Source organism: Megalops cyprinoides, chromosome 4 (genome assembly GCF_013368585.1).
Source record: "Megalops cyprinoides isolate fMegCyp1 chromosome 4, fMegCyp1.pri, whole genome shotgun sequence".
NCBI classification, from domain to species: Eukaryota; Metazoa; Chordata; class Actinopteri; order Elopiformes; family Megalopidae; genus Megalops; species Megalops cyprinoides.
In genome coordinates this window covers 1,261,724-1,282,047 of record NC_050586.1, presented here as the reverse complement: position 1 = coordinate 1,282,047, position 20,324 = coordinate 1,261,724, and the positions used below count along the sequence as shown (strand labels likewise).

The following is a 20,324-nucleotide window of genomic DNA, read 5'->3' as shown; positions in this document are numbered from 1 at the left end:
GGATAAGGACTGAGGAGAGGACATGGAGAGGATAAGGACTGAGGAGAGGACAAGGAGAGGATAAGGACTGAGGAGAGGACAAGGAGAGGATAAGGACTGAGGAGAGGACAAGGAGAGGATAAGGACTGAGGAGAGGACAAGGAGAGGATAAGGACTGAGGAGAGGACAAGGAGAGGATAAGGACTGAGGAGAGGACAAGGAGAGGATAAGGAGAGGAGAGGACAAGGAGAGGATAAGGAGAGGAGAGGACAAGGAGAGGATAAGGACTGAGGAGAGGACAAGGAGAGGATAAGGACTGAGGAGAGGATAAGGACTGAGGAGAGGACAAGGAGAGGATAAGGACTGAGGAGAGGACATGGAGAGGATAAGGACTGAGGAGAGGACAAGGAGAGGATAAGGACTGAGGAGAGGACATGGAGAGGATAAGGACTGAGGAGAGGACAAGGAGAGGATAAGGACTGAGGAGAGGACAAGGAGAGGATAAGGACTGAGGAGAGGACAAGGAGAGGATAAGGACTGAGGAGAGGACAAGGAGAGGATAAGGACTGAGGAGAGGACAAGGAGAGGATAAGGACTGAGGAGAGGATAAGGAGAGGATAAGGACTGAGGAGAGGATAAGGACTGAGGAGAGGATAAGGAGAGGATAAGGACTGAGGAGAGGACAAGGAGAGGATAAGGACTGAGGAGAGGACATGGAGAGGATAAGGACTGAGGAGAGGACAAGGAGAGGATAAGGACTGAGGAGAGGACATGGAGAGGATAAGGACTGAGGAGAGGACAAGGAGAGGATAAGGACTGAGGAGAGGACAAGGAGAGGATAAGGACTGAGGAGAGGACAAGGAGAGGATAAGGAGAGGAGAGGACAAGGAGAGGATAAGGACTGAGGAGAGGACAAGGAGAGGATAAGGACTGAGGAGAGGATAAGGACTGAGGAGAGGACAAGGAGAGGATAAGGACTGAGGAGAGGACATGGAGAGGATAAGGACTGAGGAGAGGACAAGGAGAGGATAAGGACTGAGGAGAGGACAAGGAGAGGATAAGGACTGAGGAGAGGACAAGGAGAGGATAAGGACTGAGGAGAGGACAAGGAGAGGATAAGGACTGAGGAGAGGACAAGGAGAGGATAAGGACTGAGGAGAGGACAAGGAGAGGATAAGGACTGAGGAGAGGACATGGAGAGGATAAGGAGAGGAGAGGACAAGGAGAGGATAAGGAGAGGAGAGGACAAGGAGAGGATAAGGACTGAGGAGAGGACAAGGAGAGGATAAGGACTGAGGAGAGGATAAGGACTGAGGAGAGGACAAGGAGAGGATAAGGACTGAGGAGAGGACATGGAGAGGATAAGGACTGAGGAGAGGACAAGGAGAGGATAAGGACTGAGGAGAGGACATGGAGAGGATAAGGACTGAGGAGAGGACAAGGAGAGGATAAGGACTGAGGAGAGGACAAGGAGAGGATAAGGACTGAGGAGAGGACAAGGAGAGGATAAGGACTGAGGAGAGGACAAGGAGAGGATAAGGACTGAGGAGAGGACAAGGAGAGGATAAGGACTGAGGAGAGGACAAGGAGAGGATAAGGACTGAGGAGAGGACAAGGAGAGGATAAGGACTGAGGAGAGGACAAGGAGAGGATAAGGACTGAGGAGAGGACAAGGAGAGGATAAGGACTGAGGAGAGGACAAGGAGAGGATAAGGACTGAGGAGAGGACATGGAGAGGATAAGGACTGAGGAGAGGACAAGGAGAGGATAAGGACTGAGGAGAGGACAAGGAGAGGATAAGGACTGAGGAGAGGACAAGGAGAGGATAAGGACTGAGGAGAGGACAAGGAGAGGATAAGGACTGAGGAGAGGACAAGGAGAGGATAAGGACTGAGGAGAGGATAAGGAGAGGATAAGGACTGAGGAGAGGACAAGGAGAGGATAAGGACTGAGGATAAGGACTGAGGAGAGGATAAGGACTGAGGATAAGGACTGAGGAGAGGATAAGGACTGAGGATAAGGACTGAGGAGAGGATAAGGACTGAGGATAAGGACTGAGGAGAGGATAAGGACTGAGGAGAGGATAAGGACTGAGGAGAGGATAAGGACTGAGGAGAGGATAAGGACTGAGGAGAGGATAAGGAGAGGATAAGGACTGAGGAGAGGATAAGGACTGAGGTCTCAGGAAAGCTTTGTGGGAACATGGCAAGAGCTTGATAAAGCTTGAGGTTCACAGGGACCAGGCGTTCTCACCGCTCCGGACATACACTCACACAGACAACTGCTCAGGCCATACATGTGCTGAGCACTGAAACAGGCTTCATCTGAACTTCACATGGCAGTCTGTGTGTCTGTGCTGAGGTTGTTGGGGTTGTAACAGTGATCCTCTGCACATCACGTTGCCAGCTATCCTCTGGCGCATATGATCCATGGTCACTTCTCAAGCACAAGAGAAAGTTTTCAAAGCAGCCACGCAATTTAGCCTTGTACAACAAATCCAAACCATGCTTTTTCAGTCAATTAGCTAATCCCACAAGGGTATTATCCCGTCTAGGAGAGTTTGCTTTCTAGGAAAAGGAGAGAAAGGCTTTCGGATAAATTCCAACTTAATTGCAGTCAGTGGAATATTTCACTTTCTGTACCCCCCCACCCCTCACCCCCCACCCCCGGCGTCATGTGGGAATCAGGCCACAAGGGGTAGCAGGTCTGAGAGGGAGGGTCTGTGCTGCTCTCCAAACCAAGCCAAGCAAAGGGATCTGCCCAGGCATGCTGTCTGCAAGCTTTCTGAGGCAGCCCCATGATATCAGACTCTCCCTCTCTCTCTCACACACACACAAACACACACACGCATATACACAAAAGCAAATTCATGCAAAGTTACACAGAACAAAATGTTGGAGAGTAGACCAAAATGGAAATCTGTTGGCCTCCTGACCATGAGGACAGAAGCAATGTTTACTAGGAGCAGTGTGGCATGGTAAGGAGCAGGATAAAAAGGTTGGTTCAAGTCCCCACTGGGGCACTGATGTTGTACCCTTGGGCAAGGTACTTAACCCACAATTGCCTCACTAAATATCCAGCTGTATAAAATGGATAAAACTGTAACCTATGTAAGTCACTTTGCTGAGTGACAATAATGTTATGTAATGTACACGGGTTCTGTACGGTACCCTCAGTACACTCTGTAATGTCACTGCAATGGTGCCATCCTCTCTTCACTGCACAGAGGTTCAGCTGCGAGTGCCACTGAGCACTGTCCTCAGTTCTGTGTCTCAGAGGGGAACGATACACAAAGCCAAAGCCCAGAGGATGGGGGTCACTGGGGGGGTTCCACACGTCTCCTCCTAAATAATCCACTGCTCCTCTTTCTGTTTCTGTGTGACCCCACTGGCTTTCAGTCAACAACTCATCACTGTTTCTGCTCTAGACTCTCCCCCTCTGAAAGTCTTGGTCTGGCAAAGGGATGCATGTACATTGCCTGGCCTTAGAAAAGCATTCCTGTAATATTATATGAGGCAATTTGCTTCCAAGATTTTGCAAAGCAGAAGGACTACCAACAGAGGGGTATGATTTTATTTTTATGGAAGTCATATTTGTGTTTTTGATTTAACTTTGATTTAACTTCTTCACTGTCAACCCCATATATTCCTTATCCTATTCTGTCCAGTCCCAGAACCATCCACCTCATCAGTGTGTCATTTTGTCTTTCTGCATGCGGTTAGGTATTGTCAGCAGGGCTATAGCAAATAGACAGTAAAATCACCACCCTTTATGATAGTTTGTAAGTCAGTAATGAGCATCCAAAATCTCTACGCAGCAGTGTAGTGTTAGTATAGCCACCATCTTGAGTATTGTGGCAGATGTACAGCAATTGCGCATCATGAGAAAAACGGCAACAAAAAGGCTGTTTAATACAAGCTGGATGAGAATATACAATTCCTTGATATTGTGAACTCCATGCTGCAACTTTAACATAAATACAGAAACACACAAGGCATTAATCCATCTGTTCTGACAGCAGATGTGTTCCTACTTTTGTAAAAATTCAATAAATGTGCTAGCTGCACATTCCCCTCAGCTGTTTGATCTAGGCAATGCTTCTTGACGAGCCAACAGGAGAAGAAGGCGCTTCCAGGCAGGAGTAATTGGGCTGGAGAGCTCTGAGAGCATGACAGCACACTGAAAACATGAAACCTTCTACTGAACACGGCCTTTAACACACATACTCCCCACGCTGCTGACGGAGCCCCAGCAGCTACAGCCCCAAGCACATTCATGCTACCAATAACCACCGTCTCCCTGAAACTACCATTACTGTTAGCATAAGACACTGGCAACCAGAGTGACACACCTCACATTGGTTAAATGAATGCAGTGAAATACAAGGAGTTTCCCCCCTTGGGTCCAGAGGCTATTCCTTATGGGGGTAGTCAGACTGGGCACTCCTTTCATTTTCTATTCTTCCTTTTTACAATTATTTCCTGTAATTTCCACATCAATGTAAAGAGTTACACAGCTCCCAAATCAAAGTTCATCGGTGGCAATACAGCTATGAATGTCACCTTCTGTCCATACCACGCCCATACAGCTCAAGCCAGTGTCCACTGGCCCATTGGTACTGAGTGAGTTTCTAAAACAGCAAGACAGGAACACAGCAAGCATGAAAACATACACCAAACTAAGCTGGGCGACTGGATAACAGGGAGAGTACTGCCTGGCGACAGCGGGGCCTGTGTGGAAATCACCACAGACTCTAACGGAACAGTTTTTTAGTGAAGAAGGTTTGTTAAAGAGTAAAATCTCCTGGCTTCAATGAAGTTGAGGAAAATTTCTGAAACAGACAGAAATGTTTAAGGAACACACAGCTTTAGAGAACACTGTCAAAATATGGGGGTCGCAAGTAAAGCACATCACAGCAGTGAAGATTACAGAGAGATATAGAGAGGACACAGGCTGGAGTGAGTGTCATCAGACACACACACACAAGCTTCTGTTCATCTTCATGATTCCTGGCAACCTCCTCAGGTCCTGGTTTGCATTGGTCTCGCTATGCTCCACAGTTCCTTTAAATCTTCTCAGGAATGCCCACAACTATGAAAATCACGCAATTAATAAAAAAGGCAAAATATTCCTTTCAGGATGTGTTTGTTTTTTCTTATTTTTATGCACTCCTTTAAGGCTGCTTAGGATGCGGGAACAGGTTTCTAGACTTGCCACTATGTGGACGGGGAAAGCAAGGCCAGTTATAGAATATAAGCTACATAAGCAACACATCACACATGACATAAACATCCACTGACATTTTCTCAACATTAAGAATCACAGAGGCACAGTCTGTCATCATTTACCACTTTATTATCACTCATGTCCCCAGGGGCTAAAAGCACTATACAAATCCATGACGTATTGTACAGTCAAACAGCATACTATGCGATACAAAAAAAAGCAAACTGATGTAAACTGATTTCAATTCTCATAGTGTCTGATTTTAAACTGGCAGAGACTTTTATGCCATATTAAATCAATCAGGAAAAAAAACACTGAATTTTTGATGCTCAGCTTAGCAGCACAAGGGAACCCCCATTTTGAGAAAACACCAGTGCTAAGTACCCCACTTCATCACACAGGTAACCCTAGTGTTCTCTCTTCACCCAGACCCCTGCTAGTGACCTTCAGCCATTACCAAAATCACTGGCAAACAATGCTGATTCCTTGAATGTGAATTCAAGGACATTTTAAAGTTTTCTAAAGTTAAGGACAAAGGCTGGATGGATCCAGTGACTATCCACAATGCTTATTTAAGCCTTTTGGTAGGTGCTGTGCTGTTTTGACATCTAGTACTGCATACATACAAAGACACACAAACATTGGTGAGTGTAAGGAGTGTATGTTAAATAACTAGGAGTGCAGTTGTTTGGGGTTTCAGGGGAAGCTCTTCTTCATGAAAGGATCTGTGATGTGGAGCATGGTGGCAGCATGGCATTCTCCAGCTTTCTTCCCACATGGTGTGAGGGAGGAGGCCACTGCTCCACTTTGACAGTCATGAGGAAGACTGTCAGGAGTGTGGGATGTCTCCACCCCCAAAAATGTGTGCAGCAAATGTAGGTTTTCGTTAGTCAAACCAGGGGATCGCCTAGATATGAAAAATCTGTAGAGGAAATTCCATTCCCACCTGCTGAAAGAATGGGAGGAGGACGCTGGGCCCTGCACACACTCACCCCTTGGACTCAATCAAAACCACCAAGTCATCTCCACAGAATATGTTATTCTACAAATAAAGAATAATCCAGCACATCACCCATTTTATTGAATCACAGGTGATTTTATTGTATTACGGTGAATGAGACCTGCAGATCTGTGTTGAATTTACAAGGGTCCTGTTGTATACACAACAAACCTGTGTCCAGGCTCCAGGCCTGCAATGTGACAGGCTTGCAGGGCTAACTCATGCCCTGGTGGCGGTATGGAGGCTAGATAGGCTAAAGTAACCCTGCTGTGGTGGCTAGCTTTTTTTATTTAATAGTTTTTTATTCTCATAATAATTGAGATATTGTGTTTTACTGATGTACATGTCCAAATCTTTTGTACAACATTTCATGCTGTATTCCTAATTGCACTTTGTATTTGCACATTGGTAGTCACTCTGGATAAGGGTCTCAAATGACAAAATGTTATGTAATGAATAAAGGTCCATACAAAAAAAAATACATCCCACAATGTTCAGCAGCTTCGCTGGGCTACAATAAGCTTCAGCACGGTAGCTAGCTGGGCTAAAATAAGTTTCATTCTGGAGGTCAGCAAGGACACAATGAATTTCAGCAGAGTGGTTAGGCAGGCAACAATAAGCTTCTGCAGCATTAGCTAGCTAAGCTAACTCGGACCCAGGAACAGCTGTTCATCCCTTCACGCATACTCCAGTTTGCTTCCACACAGATCGTCCCAAGTACTTATTTGTTCTCTCCCTTTCTATTCTTTATTTCACTCTAATTACCCAACAGTAAAACTTTACGAGGGCTACCAACAGACCCTTGTTCAACACAACGGGTATTTCTGACCCACGCGTCACGTGAGGACACAAACCACAGGCCCAGAGTGCTGACAGAGAGACAGATGAGTCGCAGTGCCGAGCGGAATGTCCACATTCCAGGGGCAGCCCCTTTCAGGAGACATCGTCTGTGTTCCGGGGGGAGGGAGGGTGAAAGTGACAGTGCAAACAGCTGGAGTTAGGAGCAGCTGGAAGATTTCTGTGGCCTGTTTGTGTCAGATGATAAACACGGGGGGTGCTGTGTTTAACAGGGAATTCCCTGGATGTGAGAGACAGCGTGGGTTTACGCACAGCGCAGCGGCACAAGCAAGCCTGGGCATGCCTCTGCAGCCTCTCTATCAGCCACGTCTCTGACCCCCTGCAGCAGGACGGGGTCTAAATGCAGCACTGTGAGTCAGGATCAAACGCAGAGGGTCCCAGGCTCACACCCTTCTTATATTCGGCTTGTTTATCAACACTTCGATGTCAGCTGGCCACGCCAGAACCTCTAATGCATGTGTCTAATTCCAAGCTACAGACGTAGGATCAAGGGTACATGCAAATGACGAGTCAGTGTCAGTCTCCACTGACCGAACACAGAAATCTTATTTCAACCTCTGCCCAACAATCCCCACACTCCGACACCCCTGGCCTTAAAATGGTGCAGACAGAGCTGATATTCGCAGCAAAATCCACCCACAAAGGCAACTGAACAACAGGCAGCAACCATGTGACTGCTGCTGTCTTTCTGTGGTGAACACAATGTGACATTTTTCGATTTAAAAAAAAAAAAAAAGCACATACTTATTCTGCAGTGGACAGTTACAGCCTTCAGGTACAGAAGCAGGGACAGACAGAACTGTCCTTAAACTGTAATTGTCCATTACATCCTGTTTTAATAATTGTGATTTTTTTTTAGTCAACCTTGATTTAAGTTTTGAAGGGTGTTTGCATGTCCTACACTGTCTCCTCAGAAGGTGCATTCCCTCTATTGCATGCATATATATATATTAAACACAGCAGACATGGCGCTGGAAGCAGAGAGTGGAGAATGCACCTCTCTGGGTGTTAGGACAGTGGAGGTTGTGAGAAGAGAAACATGAGGTTGATGGCATGCACCGCCAAGGACACAGAGGGGAAAACATGACTCAGCCTTAATTGTGAGAAAAGCTACAACCCCGTTTTTATATAATATACTGTATTTCTGCAAATCTCTATGGATTTTTATTTTATTATATATTTACATGCTCTCATCTCTTAAAATAAACTCATGAGGGAATCAAACTTTACAGCCATCCTATGACTAAAATCCTCCACTTTCCACATCCTGGGAAATGGCCAGCTCTTGATGCTCATCTTTCAAGTTCATATACACTGCACATTAAGGTACTTTCTTCATTGCCCCTCCCAGCCCCCCTGCCCCACCCCATCACTGTGATGTGTCTGCCTTCTGCTGTAAGTGTATTTACAGTTTGGAGTGGAACTTATGCCTGGTCAGCCTACAATGATTTGCATAATGAAAGCTGGAATATAGGCCTGAAGACACACAGAGCTGTGTCACAAACAGCCCCACCCATGGGAAAGGGGAGAAGTGATGCGTCATAAAACAACACATTATTTCTGACAGGGAACAAGCCACAGAAGTCATGCTAATATTCCGTGTAACAACGTTTACAATGCAGTCTTATCTGATGGCTTTCTGACTCCACCTTTGAGGAGCCTTGTACCAACAGAAACACTACAGTCTACATTGTTGGCTACACTCAGATAACACTCTTCTGGCAGTCCATATGCCCACACTGTCCCAGTGAATATACCAACACCTGGATAATTCACACTGTTCCAGTGAATACACAAACACTTGGATGATTCACACTGTCCCTGTGAATATACCAACACCTGGATGATTCACACTGCCCCAGTGAATATACCAACACCTGGATGATCCACACTGTCCCAGTGAATATACCAACACCTGGATAATTCACACTGCCCCAGTGAATATACCAACACCTGGATAATTCACACTGCCCCAGTGAATACACAAGCACCTTGGAAGCACAGGTGGGCGTGGTCTTACCTTCAGCCTCGCGGGGGCTCCAGTGTCCGGAGGGGGCGCAGGGCCGGGGAGAGGAGGAGTTGGAGGCGTATTGGAGCAGGACCCTCCCCTCCGTGCATTTGTCACACACTGATCCCACTTCTCTAGGAAACCAACAGACAACCACAGGTACCAACTTAGATACATTCAACACCAAGAGCAATGTTTTCTGATTTTTCTTAATTTCCTTTTTGGTTTCAAACTGTCATTATCAAAATGATAATAATGATTTTTAAGAGATTCAGAACTAGACCACAACAGGAAGACAAAGAGTTGTCAAAACACATCTTTTCTTTCTTAGCAGTAGAAGTGCAAAAATGAAAACTGAAAATAAGGTGCACATTCAGGATTGTGGCACACCACTCAACTGGGCATAAGCTTTGGAAGGTTTTCTTCTATCATTATTTCTTTTTCACAAATGCAAGTGGTTAAAAAAAGAAATATCAACAGGGACACCTGTTGACTTTGTGAACTTAGTACAGAATACCAACATTAACTTGTAACCTGTCAATTGTAACATTTAAAAAAAATCATCAATTATCCCATTTATATACACACACGCCCCCATGCTGTTCATTTTCACCTGTCATAGAAGTGTCCAGTGATGGGTGGGAACCACTCCAGTGTGAGGGCGTCCTGCCCCTGCTCCACCACACGGGGCGCCATAGGCACAGGGGGGGGCTTGCTGCTCGTCTGCCACGACTGGTAGATAAGATCCAGGTAGCAGTGCATTCTCGCCACTTGATTGAGCGTGAAGGAATCAGTGCAGTCATCATCTTCAGGGCAGGTGATAAATTCAATGCAGAAAAAGTACATAAACAGCATATTCAGAGAGAGACGCAACTTACAGAGGGGGAGGGAGGAAGGCAAGGAAAACAGGGAGGATGAATGAGAAAATTAAGAAAAAGAGAATGGAGGGGAGAGATTGTACCTCCGCGCTCCCATATGCTAAATGCGCTGACAAAAGTAACTGTCTGAATGACTTGGAATAACTTAAGGCTTTGCGATTTCTTGCAGATGAGGGGGAGATATTCCTGTGTGTTCTGTAGTATGGAGGCATTGAAAATGCAAAACAGTGTAAAAGCTTCTGCCCAAATGCTGCAGGTTTAAAATCCCAGGTGGTCCCCTTTAGTATGGTAGGTAACCTTTCAGCTGGGTGCAGAAGAATAATGTAATAAATGGGTCATTCTCCAAAGAACGTGTTTCAAGTTTCAGTGTCCCATGTGCCTGCAGTCAGGTGGCAGATCATCATAACACGTTCCTCATGAATTGTTCCATCACACTGAAACATGTTCTGTGAAGGACAGACAGACTGACAGACAGGGCGATCTGCACGCCTCTGTGTGTGCCTCTGCTGCTATTCATCTCTGGAGCAATACACCTGCCGAGTCTACTAATGTGCTGCAGTGCGTGATCACCCTTCTTACCACGCACACCATTCCCAAAATCCCAAACACAAAGGCACATCCTCAGCAAGGAGCTGACCAGTGCTGTCAGTCCATCTGCTCTCTCTCCAGACAGGGAGAGACACTGGCAGAGATGTGATCCACTGCCACAGCTGAGACAGTCCGCTGTTCTGTTTACATCACTTTAACGCTGGGACAAAGCACAGAGGTTCGCTGGGTGGTCTAATGCTGAAGTGTGCGTATTTTCCAGCTGTGATCTGTTTGGAGCTAAAAAAAGTGCACAGGCAGTAACACAGTGTTGCACATACTGAGAAAGACAAGAGGACGACCAGAATGTCTCAGCTGTGTGAGATTCAGGCTATTACAGTATCACAGTAAGCCACATATTTGCTGATGTGCATGTGAATGAATGCCTTTGGATGGGCATGTCTGTGTGTGCTCTTTGTATTAATGTAGCACAGGTGTATCTCCGTACCTGCATAGCTCATGTAGTTGTTGAAGGGCGTGTGGGTGAAGTGACGCCGCCCGCAGGTGTCGTTGCCAGGCTCAGGGTCCCTGCAGTGCTTGTATTTGGGCGTGGGGTTGGTGTCAGCACACAGATCTCCTGTCTCCAGCGAGGGCTCCGTCTCAAGGCAGGCATCGTTGCACGATTCGATTTCCGAGATCCCACGGAACACGTGGTACAGCCCCAAGCTGTGGCCAATCTCGTGAATCATGGTGTGGGTGTGACCGAAAGTACCATAGAAGGAGGGGTTAAGCACAATCCCGCCTAAAGAGTGACAGAAAGGAATGGTCATATGTGTGAACATATGACAAGTGACAAACGAACATCCCTAACACTAAATACAGACTCAAAGGTTCAGAGCAAAAACTGGCATTCAGTTATTCTTGCTGCAGGAGTGTCAGGACTGAAGCCAAATCTCTCAGTGCTGCAGTTTGCTTTTTCCACTTTTTCCTTCTTAAGCTTCAGCTGTAAATGATTCAGCGCAAACAATAACTGGGAGAGACACATGAATTTATTTTTACCTAAATGTGTGAGGGCCTCTTTGTCCCAGGGCCAAGTTGCTACACCAGCGAGATCTTCATCAGAAGAATTGGCGAAGAAGATATTGAGATGTGTGGAGCCATCTAGATTCAGAATCTCCTTCAGTTCCTTCACGTCCAAATAGGCTCTGGAGTGGAGACAGGAAGCATTACAGATCAACAGCAAGGCTCTTCCCTCCTATTTCACTGTTTAATTAAGCTCTGTTCAGCATCCTTGGCAGATATTAGAGTAGCAATGGAACAAAGATTCCGAAACAACCACCATTTCCCAACACCAGCAAACACTTTGTATCCCTAAAGAGGAATCTGGTGGTCTTAACAAACACATATGTACACGCTTACAATCCTACATTTTATTATAAAATATTTCATAACACATCTGAAGCGAAAGCAAAGCTCCAGTCACGGGACTGCAAAGCCCTGTCCAAAGCACTTGGAAGCACAAGTTCAGGTCATGCCAGTACAAAGGTCTTACATTATTTATTATAACTGGAGCTCCCTCCTGCTCCTCTGGACACTGTTAAAGCTGGCACAACACACAGCTTAGAAACAATCCAGACACTTTCGCTTCAAAAATCCTCTCATAAAGGTGGAGTCTTATTGGGAAGTAACACAAATCTGCAGGAGAAATTATTGTTTTGAAAAGGGAAAGAGAAAATATCTGCAGCAGAAAGTACAGCGTATACTTTTACATTGTGCCACGAATCCTTGTAAAAGAGGGCAGAAAAACACGAACAGAAAGAAAGAATCTGCCACTTCATGATGGATTCAAAAGCTGTTATGAGCTGGACCTGCACTGTGTGCCACTGCAGTGGGCTGTGAGTGTGTCCTCTGTGAATGCAGGCCTGGGTGCAGCATCCTGTAAATTCACAGCCCAGAGGAGGTGCCTGTCACATGGAGGAAGACTTATCGTGAATGAAACTGGAGCCGCGCTCAGAGGGCGGGCCTCCGGGGTCAAGGGTCGTTGGCCCTGTCTAGTTAGGAATGCATAGTGTCATCTGGTGCGCTCCAACCACCTCCCCTCTAAGATGCTAATTACTTCATTTCAAAGGCGTCCTCCCGCGTTGTGCTGGCGATGGGGCTTTTCCTGGGTGTCCGAACAAAAACAAGCCAGAGCAGTCCCACAGTCTCATGTGTGAGACGGACAGACAAAGAGCATGTTGTTGGAACAGGCTGAGGGGAGGGCGCAGCTGAGCAACACCACAGCTTCCTGTTTCTTAATGCTAAAAAAGCCACATACAGCCCTAGCGTGATTACTTTATCTCATATGTGGCTGCTTTGTTCCACTCTGCTCTGACTTCCTTGTCCTGTGATTGATTTACTTTGTTGTTGTCGTTTTGTTATGGGATTGTTTGCATGCAAAACTTATTTCTGTTGCTACAAAGTAACTGGGACCCAATGCATTCACAGGGTATTTATGACCTGTTCGCAGCTCCACAAGGGTTACTGTAGGTCCTGGCTGGAGTCAAGGCCCTCCCTCTCTGCCAAGTCTTTGTAATAAAATAAAGAAAAAAAATTTAAAGTAAGGCAAACATACACTCACAGCCTACTGCATATGCAGCTGCTTCATTTATTAAATACTGATTGACTCATTCATTAGGCATAGTTTAAGCGAATACTAATCTACAAAAACTCAGTTTCTTAGCTGCTACAGTGTAACTCCATTGCGAAAGTAATACAGGCAGAGGGATGTATTTGCTTTGCAGAGCATAAACTTGTTTCTTGAGGTTAAATTGGTGCCCTTAAACTAATTAGTGATGGTGCTTACTGTTAAGATGAACTAATTAAGAGGTTAGCAGGGAGCAAAGCCAGCACACAGCTGAGAGCTCGCTAAAGCAGGCTTGAGAAATGCTAGCGAGAATCCTCACACTGAATGAAGGATAATGAACTGAGGAAAATCACATTAGACAGGTGCAGGTTCAGCTCACGTTTGGACTCTACAAGGCAATGACACAGCGCAACCTCTTCAATAAACACACAATAAAATAAAAAAGCAAATTGTGGGAAAACAAAGTATACCCCTACAGAGACACCCTGGACATGGTGTGCTTTTGGGATTTGTATTGTTTGGATAATTTATTTAGGTGTTTTTGTTTCTGTGCTTTTTAGGTTCATCCCCTTTGTCTGTCTCCGGGGTCCCCTGAAAAGAACTAACTCAACCTGGCTGGAGGCCCCTCTCAAATCCTTTTAACCCCTTTCCCCCTTCAAAACCGCTGGAACAAAAACCCAACCCAGTGTCCAACCCCCCACTACTGCCAGCCCCAATCTCTGTAACCCTCTGCTCCACCCCCTGAACACCTCCGACCTCAACACTCTGCTTTGAAGCCACATCTGTTAGCCAGCTCACCATTCCTGCTAGTGGGAGGAACACAACACTGGATTTGTGCAACACTGGCCCAGAGCGTATCAAAACAGTGTTTCTTCATGCGTTGTAAAAAACGGCACATCCTGTTGAAAGCTGGGGTTATCCTTCTATCCTTCTCAGACATTTGTGTGTAATGAATGTTACTTTAATGAAGTTCCCAAAGGAGTGTGGAACAGATAACTTCTTAAGACAGATAAAACATAGCTGCCCTTAGCAAAATGTCCAGCAGGACAAAAGCAAGAAAGGAATAAAACCCAGTTTCAATTACATGGCAATTTGTGGTAACATTAGTCATATAATACATTTTCACAAGAAAAGGAAAGTGCAATAAACTAAATAATGGAAATTAAATAAAGAATGATAACAGTGACAATAATAAAAATATGGCAACGAACAGGCCTTTTTTCAAAACAATTTGAGATCAGAGGATATGATCGTGCTCATGCAGATGTGTAAATGACATGTGTATGTGCATGTGTGCGTGTGTGTTTGTACATGTGCAGGTGCATGTGTTAAATAAGCAGTGTGAGGTCTGTGTGTGTGTGTGTGTGTGTGTGTGTGCATAAGTGCATATGTGTGGTGAAAAAGTTGTATGAGGTCCATTTGTGTGTGTGTGTGTGTGTGCGTGTGTGTGTGTGTTGAGTAAGAGGTATGAGGTTTATATGTGTGTACATATGTGAGTGCATGTGTGTTGAATAAGGTGTGTAAGGGCTGTGTATGTGGGTGAGGTGCGTGTGTGCTGAATAAGTGGTGTGAGGTCTGTACTGTGGAGCAGAAAATTGGTGATTAGACCCACCACAGCTGTGAGAGCCTGTCAACAAGCTGCAGTCACTAGGGGGAACAGCCTGAGTGGAGAGAGAGCATCACTGTGACCTGAATCTCTCTCACTGACCACCCGTCAACCCCCTACCACACACACACACACACACACACCCCTTCCCCCTCCTATACTAGAGGGTACAATTTTATCACACATCACACTGAAAACACTGCAGGTCCAAGAGGAGAAAGGGCTAGCGCAGCTCCCCTTCCACAATCACGAGCAGCTTTGCCTCAGATGACACTGTGTTTCCCCAGCTAAAATATGAAATAAATCAATAATGAAGTGGTATATAAATGTAGGACAGCATGTAGGAAATGGCACGCTGCAGAGTTGGTAATGCCCTCTAAGAGCAGCTGCCAGTGCCGTGGCTGTGCGTGCTGCCTATCTCACTGATAACACATGTCAGATTACCCCTCTTCCACACATCCCGTGCTGTTAGCACGCCAGCTACTAAATGCACATAAAACATTAACGATCAAATGCAAAACCCAAGATGCAAACAAGGAATATTCTGCATGGACAAGCACCTCCTGTACTCTTGAGGCACCTCAACACTGGTCTCCAGGGCTAAGCCTGCTAACAGAAACCATCACCCAGGTCCACTATAAACACACTTCAAAATGTGCGATCTTCACGAGGGATTCAAATGGCTGATGAAGGTGGTCTGTCTCTTCCCCTTGGTGTGAAATGTTTGGAGTGAGAGGCTGTAGCACAGAGGGGCATTATCAAAGGGATGCAGGGGTCAGGCTTGGGAAGCTGGGAATCTCACTCTAGGGACAGCCTTACGAAGAACACATGATATAAGGTTTCCCTCCTAATAATTTCAGGAATTTCATTATTTCCTATGAAAATATTTGGCTGGCTTTTTGGCTGTGCAGAAGGGGAAAAAAGGGTCAGAGGGTTTAATGGTGAGATGAATAAGTCCGCTATGGAGTGGGCAGAAAGCAGGGGCCTGCTTTAATAAAAGCTCCACTACTGTAGGTCAAAGCCACCTAATCTGAGTTCAATTAAGTCTAATCCACTGGCTCAGTTACAAAAACACAACACAATTCAGATGTGGACATAGGCCTACTATAAAAACAGCAGGTCCAAATGTGCATGTATCTATATGAGTATCTTGCACATGTGTTTTTTGTGTGTGTGTAAGCGTGTGCGTGTGAGAGTGTGTGCATGCATTTGAGAGGAGCAGCGCGCGATCAGTGTATCATGCTGGTCCTCTCTCTGTGTAGTGCACACCGCCCCTCCTCCTTTCTCCCCACTCCCCCCGAGCGGGACCTCCTGCCTGTGGCCTGCCATGGGCGCAGTCCCACATTCTCACACGGGATGAGCCACAGGAGAGAAGCAGAATTTTCCATTCATATCAGTTGTGCACTTTTACGCCGGGGTGCCTGAACCCAAAAAAAAAGATTTAAATCACTTAGGAAGAGAGAGGGGAAAAAAGGAAGAAAAAAGACCCTTTCCTAAACGCAGACGTCATTGGGAATCAGTTCCGCATGAGCGGGCACAGAGTGCTCGCACAAGCATGTTGGTGCATTTAGATTTAATGCATATTAAATGCATGATTACAGCTTCATCCATTTACACCCATATATTATTCATATAAACCCATAAAATGGCCTCACATACAGCTGTCCTGCCTGCTGTACTGTGCTGGCATGGTCATGTTCGCCTGTTGGCCCGTAGCTCTATAAATCGGTGGGCCCTCACTGATCCTGTCACCAGCTCCGCGAAAACCACAGCCATTAAAGCCATCATTCATTCCCACTTTTAGTACACCACACCACTCTTTTCTAAAGGAGACACTAAAAATGAAAAAAGTTTCTGCTAACTCCCAGGGCTACAACACAATTCAATCAGTGAAAGACAGGGAGGAGGAGTGAAGGTGAAGGGGGAGCATGAATCGCTTGAATTTGTTGTTAATTTTATGTGTAGCATTATGACGTATTATAATTTGTATTCTAGGGACTGTTGTATCGTAGTGTATGTAGCTTTTGTCAGAGCGCACAAGTTAACTTATGGTAGAGCTTGAATAATGCTCACATTCATTGGTCTGGGAGTGTTGTGAGCCTGGTCTGACACTGTTGCTCATTTAAATTGAACGGTTACACTTAGGTTCTATTGTAATGGAAGTCACTCTGCATAAGAGCGCCTGCTAAATGCATGTAATGAATCCCTGCTCAGCTTCTCTCCTAAACCGATTGAGTTTGCCTGCAACAGCTGGCTGCCAAAATTATAACATTGTGTGTCAACATGACAACAGTTTGGGGAGTATTTTGGCCGAGGTGTGTGGCTTGGTCTGTGAGGTTACAGTAGAATAAATTCTGGCAAACAGTGACAGCAGAGCTGCTGTGGAATTCAGCATGGGCTATAACAGGATGTGACTGTTCTTAAAACAACCCACATCACCCGTTGGTGCAGAAGACATGAGGTTGAAGACATATTATCTTTTGTTCACATGTAAATTTGCTGCTGACTTTCTAGGTTTAAAGTAACGCCAAGTTGCGAACTTCCACCTGGATTACCCACACGGCTGCTTTTCTAAATTTCTGCATCATCAGCCTGATGTGTGATGCAGTTTTTCTCATTACTACTGATTAGAGGAGAAGCAGAGTCCAGCAATCCAAGACATCACAAGTGTAACCAGCGCTCCCTTCTGAATTCTATCTACTGAACATAACACAACCAAATAATTCTCCCTGAGGATGGTACTGAGGCATGCCACTTTCCCTTCCTACTCATAACTTTCCACTTAATGTTCCCACATCAATCTAGAAACCACCAGGACCTAACGTGCCCTCACAGTAGATTCAATATGCAGACACAATGCTCCAGTATCATTCACAGAAGTGGACAGGCTCTGATAATTAGAGCTTCATCTGTAAGTCAGCTTTTGAAGACATGGATACGTACAGTATAAGGTGTTTTGCCTTTCCTTTAATTAAATAATAAGTTGCCTTTTGTTCGCAGATTGGTGTCAGAAGTGTGAAAACTTGCTGAGTGGTGCTGAGTGGTGAGAGGTGGTACCGGCGGCCAGTGTTCGGGAGAGAGAGTGTATTAAGCAGATATTTATTTTTCATTCCTCCTCTTTGTCTCCCTGACTTTGGAATCACTAATTGGGCATTAAGCTCATCGCACTGCAATAACTTCCTGCAGGCAAGCAGTGAATCCAGGCATGTGCCAGTACAAATCCTCTGATACACAAAGGCTATTTTACTTACAAGGGAAAAAATAAACACTTTCTCCACAGAAGATGTTAGCAATCCAGTAGAGCTTGCGTTTGCACCCAATATGCCATGAAAAACTATTCATGTTTTGCAAACACAGAATTTTCCTTTTCCTTTCTTATGATGATTTTCACTGTTGCTGTTACTATCATCATTGAAAGAAGATATGTTTCCCGCTGATGCTTGCAACATTGCCATTGGCCGCAGGCAAGTCATGTATCTGAAGATTACTCTGTGGTGAATTTCTTGCCCAAGTATATGTGTATGTGTGTGTATATAAGCTTATAAATTTTATATATATATATATATATATATATATATATATACACACACATACAGAGAGAGAGAGACAGATAGATAGATAGATAGAGAGAGAGAGAGATAGATAGATTTGTGTGTGTGTTTTTGTTTGCGTCAACATAAAGGTTTCTTCTCATTCAGTTCTTAAGTGTGTCAGAAATGTGTTAGCTCAAATGAAATTTCTACTTTCTCGGATACGGAACAATCAACCTCCAACATAAAGCATGTAAAAAGCATGTCACACATTTGATCATCTGTGTTCGCTTTGCTTCTGCGATTTATTCTTCCCATGCAGATCCATTGGATCTGTACTGGAGTTGTCATGGCTTTGTAGGTTCTGGTTTCTGTAATTGTACAAACGGCACAAAATGACTAATGTTATTGAACTATAATCTTTAAAAAGCGGATAACAATTGTCACTACAATCACCCCATCCTTTCCCAGGAAATGAGAAGGGAGTGAGAGGATGTCTGGTTCCGAACTGAGATCCGACTACAGCTCATTGTTTCAGCGGGTAAGAGAAATTAGCTAGCTAGTAGCTGGCTAGATATCTAGCAGGCTGGCTAGTTATTTAAGGTAAACTAGCTGAGTGTTATCTAGCAGTAAACTAATACAGCCTACTGTCATGTAATGTTGGGTACCATTAGTGATGGAGATTACATTTGCTAGCTATGTAGTTATTGTTTCAGACACATATTGCTAGCAGTTGTGTATGTTGTAATGTCACTGAGACAAGTCACCAGTCGCTTTGGGCAAGTCACTCATCAATATAACTTGCACAAAACACATTTTTACTTGCATCGGGCAAGCAGTCAACCATTAATGTGGAACCCTGGACTGATTTTTTAATTTAGTGTCATGCACACTGTGATGCCCAGCCCATAAGGGCTTGTAAGAGACTGTCATAGAGCAGTACATTCGTTAGCACTTTCACAGTTATCAAGTATATTTAGGCTACATATGTGTGTACAATATGAGTAGTAGAGTGATCTATGAAGATCACTGTACTTATTTTATGCAACAAACACTCCTAAACATATTTCCTGGGGAGATTAGAAAGGCTTGAGAGTGCAATGTAAAGGAATCTACTCTCTCAGACTTATTCAACCCCTGAGAGGATATAATCCTGATTCTGCCGATTCTGTACCGGGGCCAGGGGTGGGGGGTTGGAGGGGTAAGAGAAAAAGCCTCAGACAATTTACTGCTTCTCAAACAATGTGTGAAAAGGCACAGCCTGGCCAAACAGCATGAGGCAGCCACCACATGGGGGGGGGGGGGGGGGGGAACTCTGAGAATTCCGGGGTGAGAGGCCCCTCCGCAGACAGAATCCACTCCCCCTTACCCCGTCCCCCTGAAGGGCTCTTTAATTACAACCGTTTAGAAGAGGAAATCCCCCCTTCCTCGCGGCTTACCCCCTCAGCCCCACGCCGCTGCTGAGGACGGCGGAGGAGCAGCCATTTCAGGGAGGCACAGGTAACCGCGTTCTGGGCAACAGGTGTTTTTACAAGGCTGTCAGACTGGCGCTTAAAGAGAGGTGCTAAGAGCACACTTTATGCTGAAATCCTCGATTAGGTAAAGCCATTAACGTCCTCCAGTTTACGAGCTCAGGGGCTTACATTTAGACTCCTGGTTGTAAAGTACCCAACTCAAGGGTCCTTGGAGGAAATCTCAGGAAAGGGAGAGGAAGGGCTTTCCACTAGTTTAATGTCACAGAGAGCACTGCTGACAGGGGGACTCTGAAAAGAGTTCAGCACTGGCCAATGAGACTGCACTCTCAAAGCACAGAGGACCACAACAAATGGGAGAACAGGACTTCATCACTGTAAGCTGACTCCAATCCCTCAGGCAAGGATGACGGTGCATTAGCCGCCATGAGTGTGATGCAAAGCACGCTGATGTGCAACCATGTGCTTATGTCATCCCCTGCATTTTCCCCCAGATTGCACCTTTGCTAAAATGCAACTGAATAATCACACTAATGTCACTACAGAGTCTCCAAATGAATCAAAAGACATGCTGGTGGTTCTGCAGGAGAGTACATGAAGAGTAAAAAAAGTGCTA

The 20,324-nt window shown here is 45.3% G+C and overlaps 1 protein-coding gene across 1 annotated transcript in view; it reads right to left on the bottom strand.

The window, feature by feature from the left end:
• Positions 1–20,324, bottom strand: part of pappab (pregnancy-associated plasma protein A, pappalysin 1b) — a 126,525-nt gene that overhangs the window by 87,164 nt on the left and 19,037 nt on the right. Inside the window, exons 3-6 of the mRNA XM_036527279.1 lie at positions 11,534–11,679; positions 10,983–11,276; positions 9,685–9,877; positions 9,084–9,205 (exon numbers count right to left, since the gene is read on the bottom strand). Of these exons, the coding sequence (XP_036383172.1) occupies positions 9,084–9,205; positions 9,685–9,877; positions 10,983–11,276; positions 11,534–11,679 (755 nt within the window). The remainder of the gene's footprint in view (positions 1–9,083; positions 9,206–9,684; positions 9,878–10,982; positions 11,277–11,533; positions 11,680–20,324) is intronic.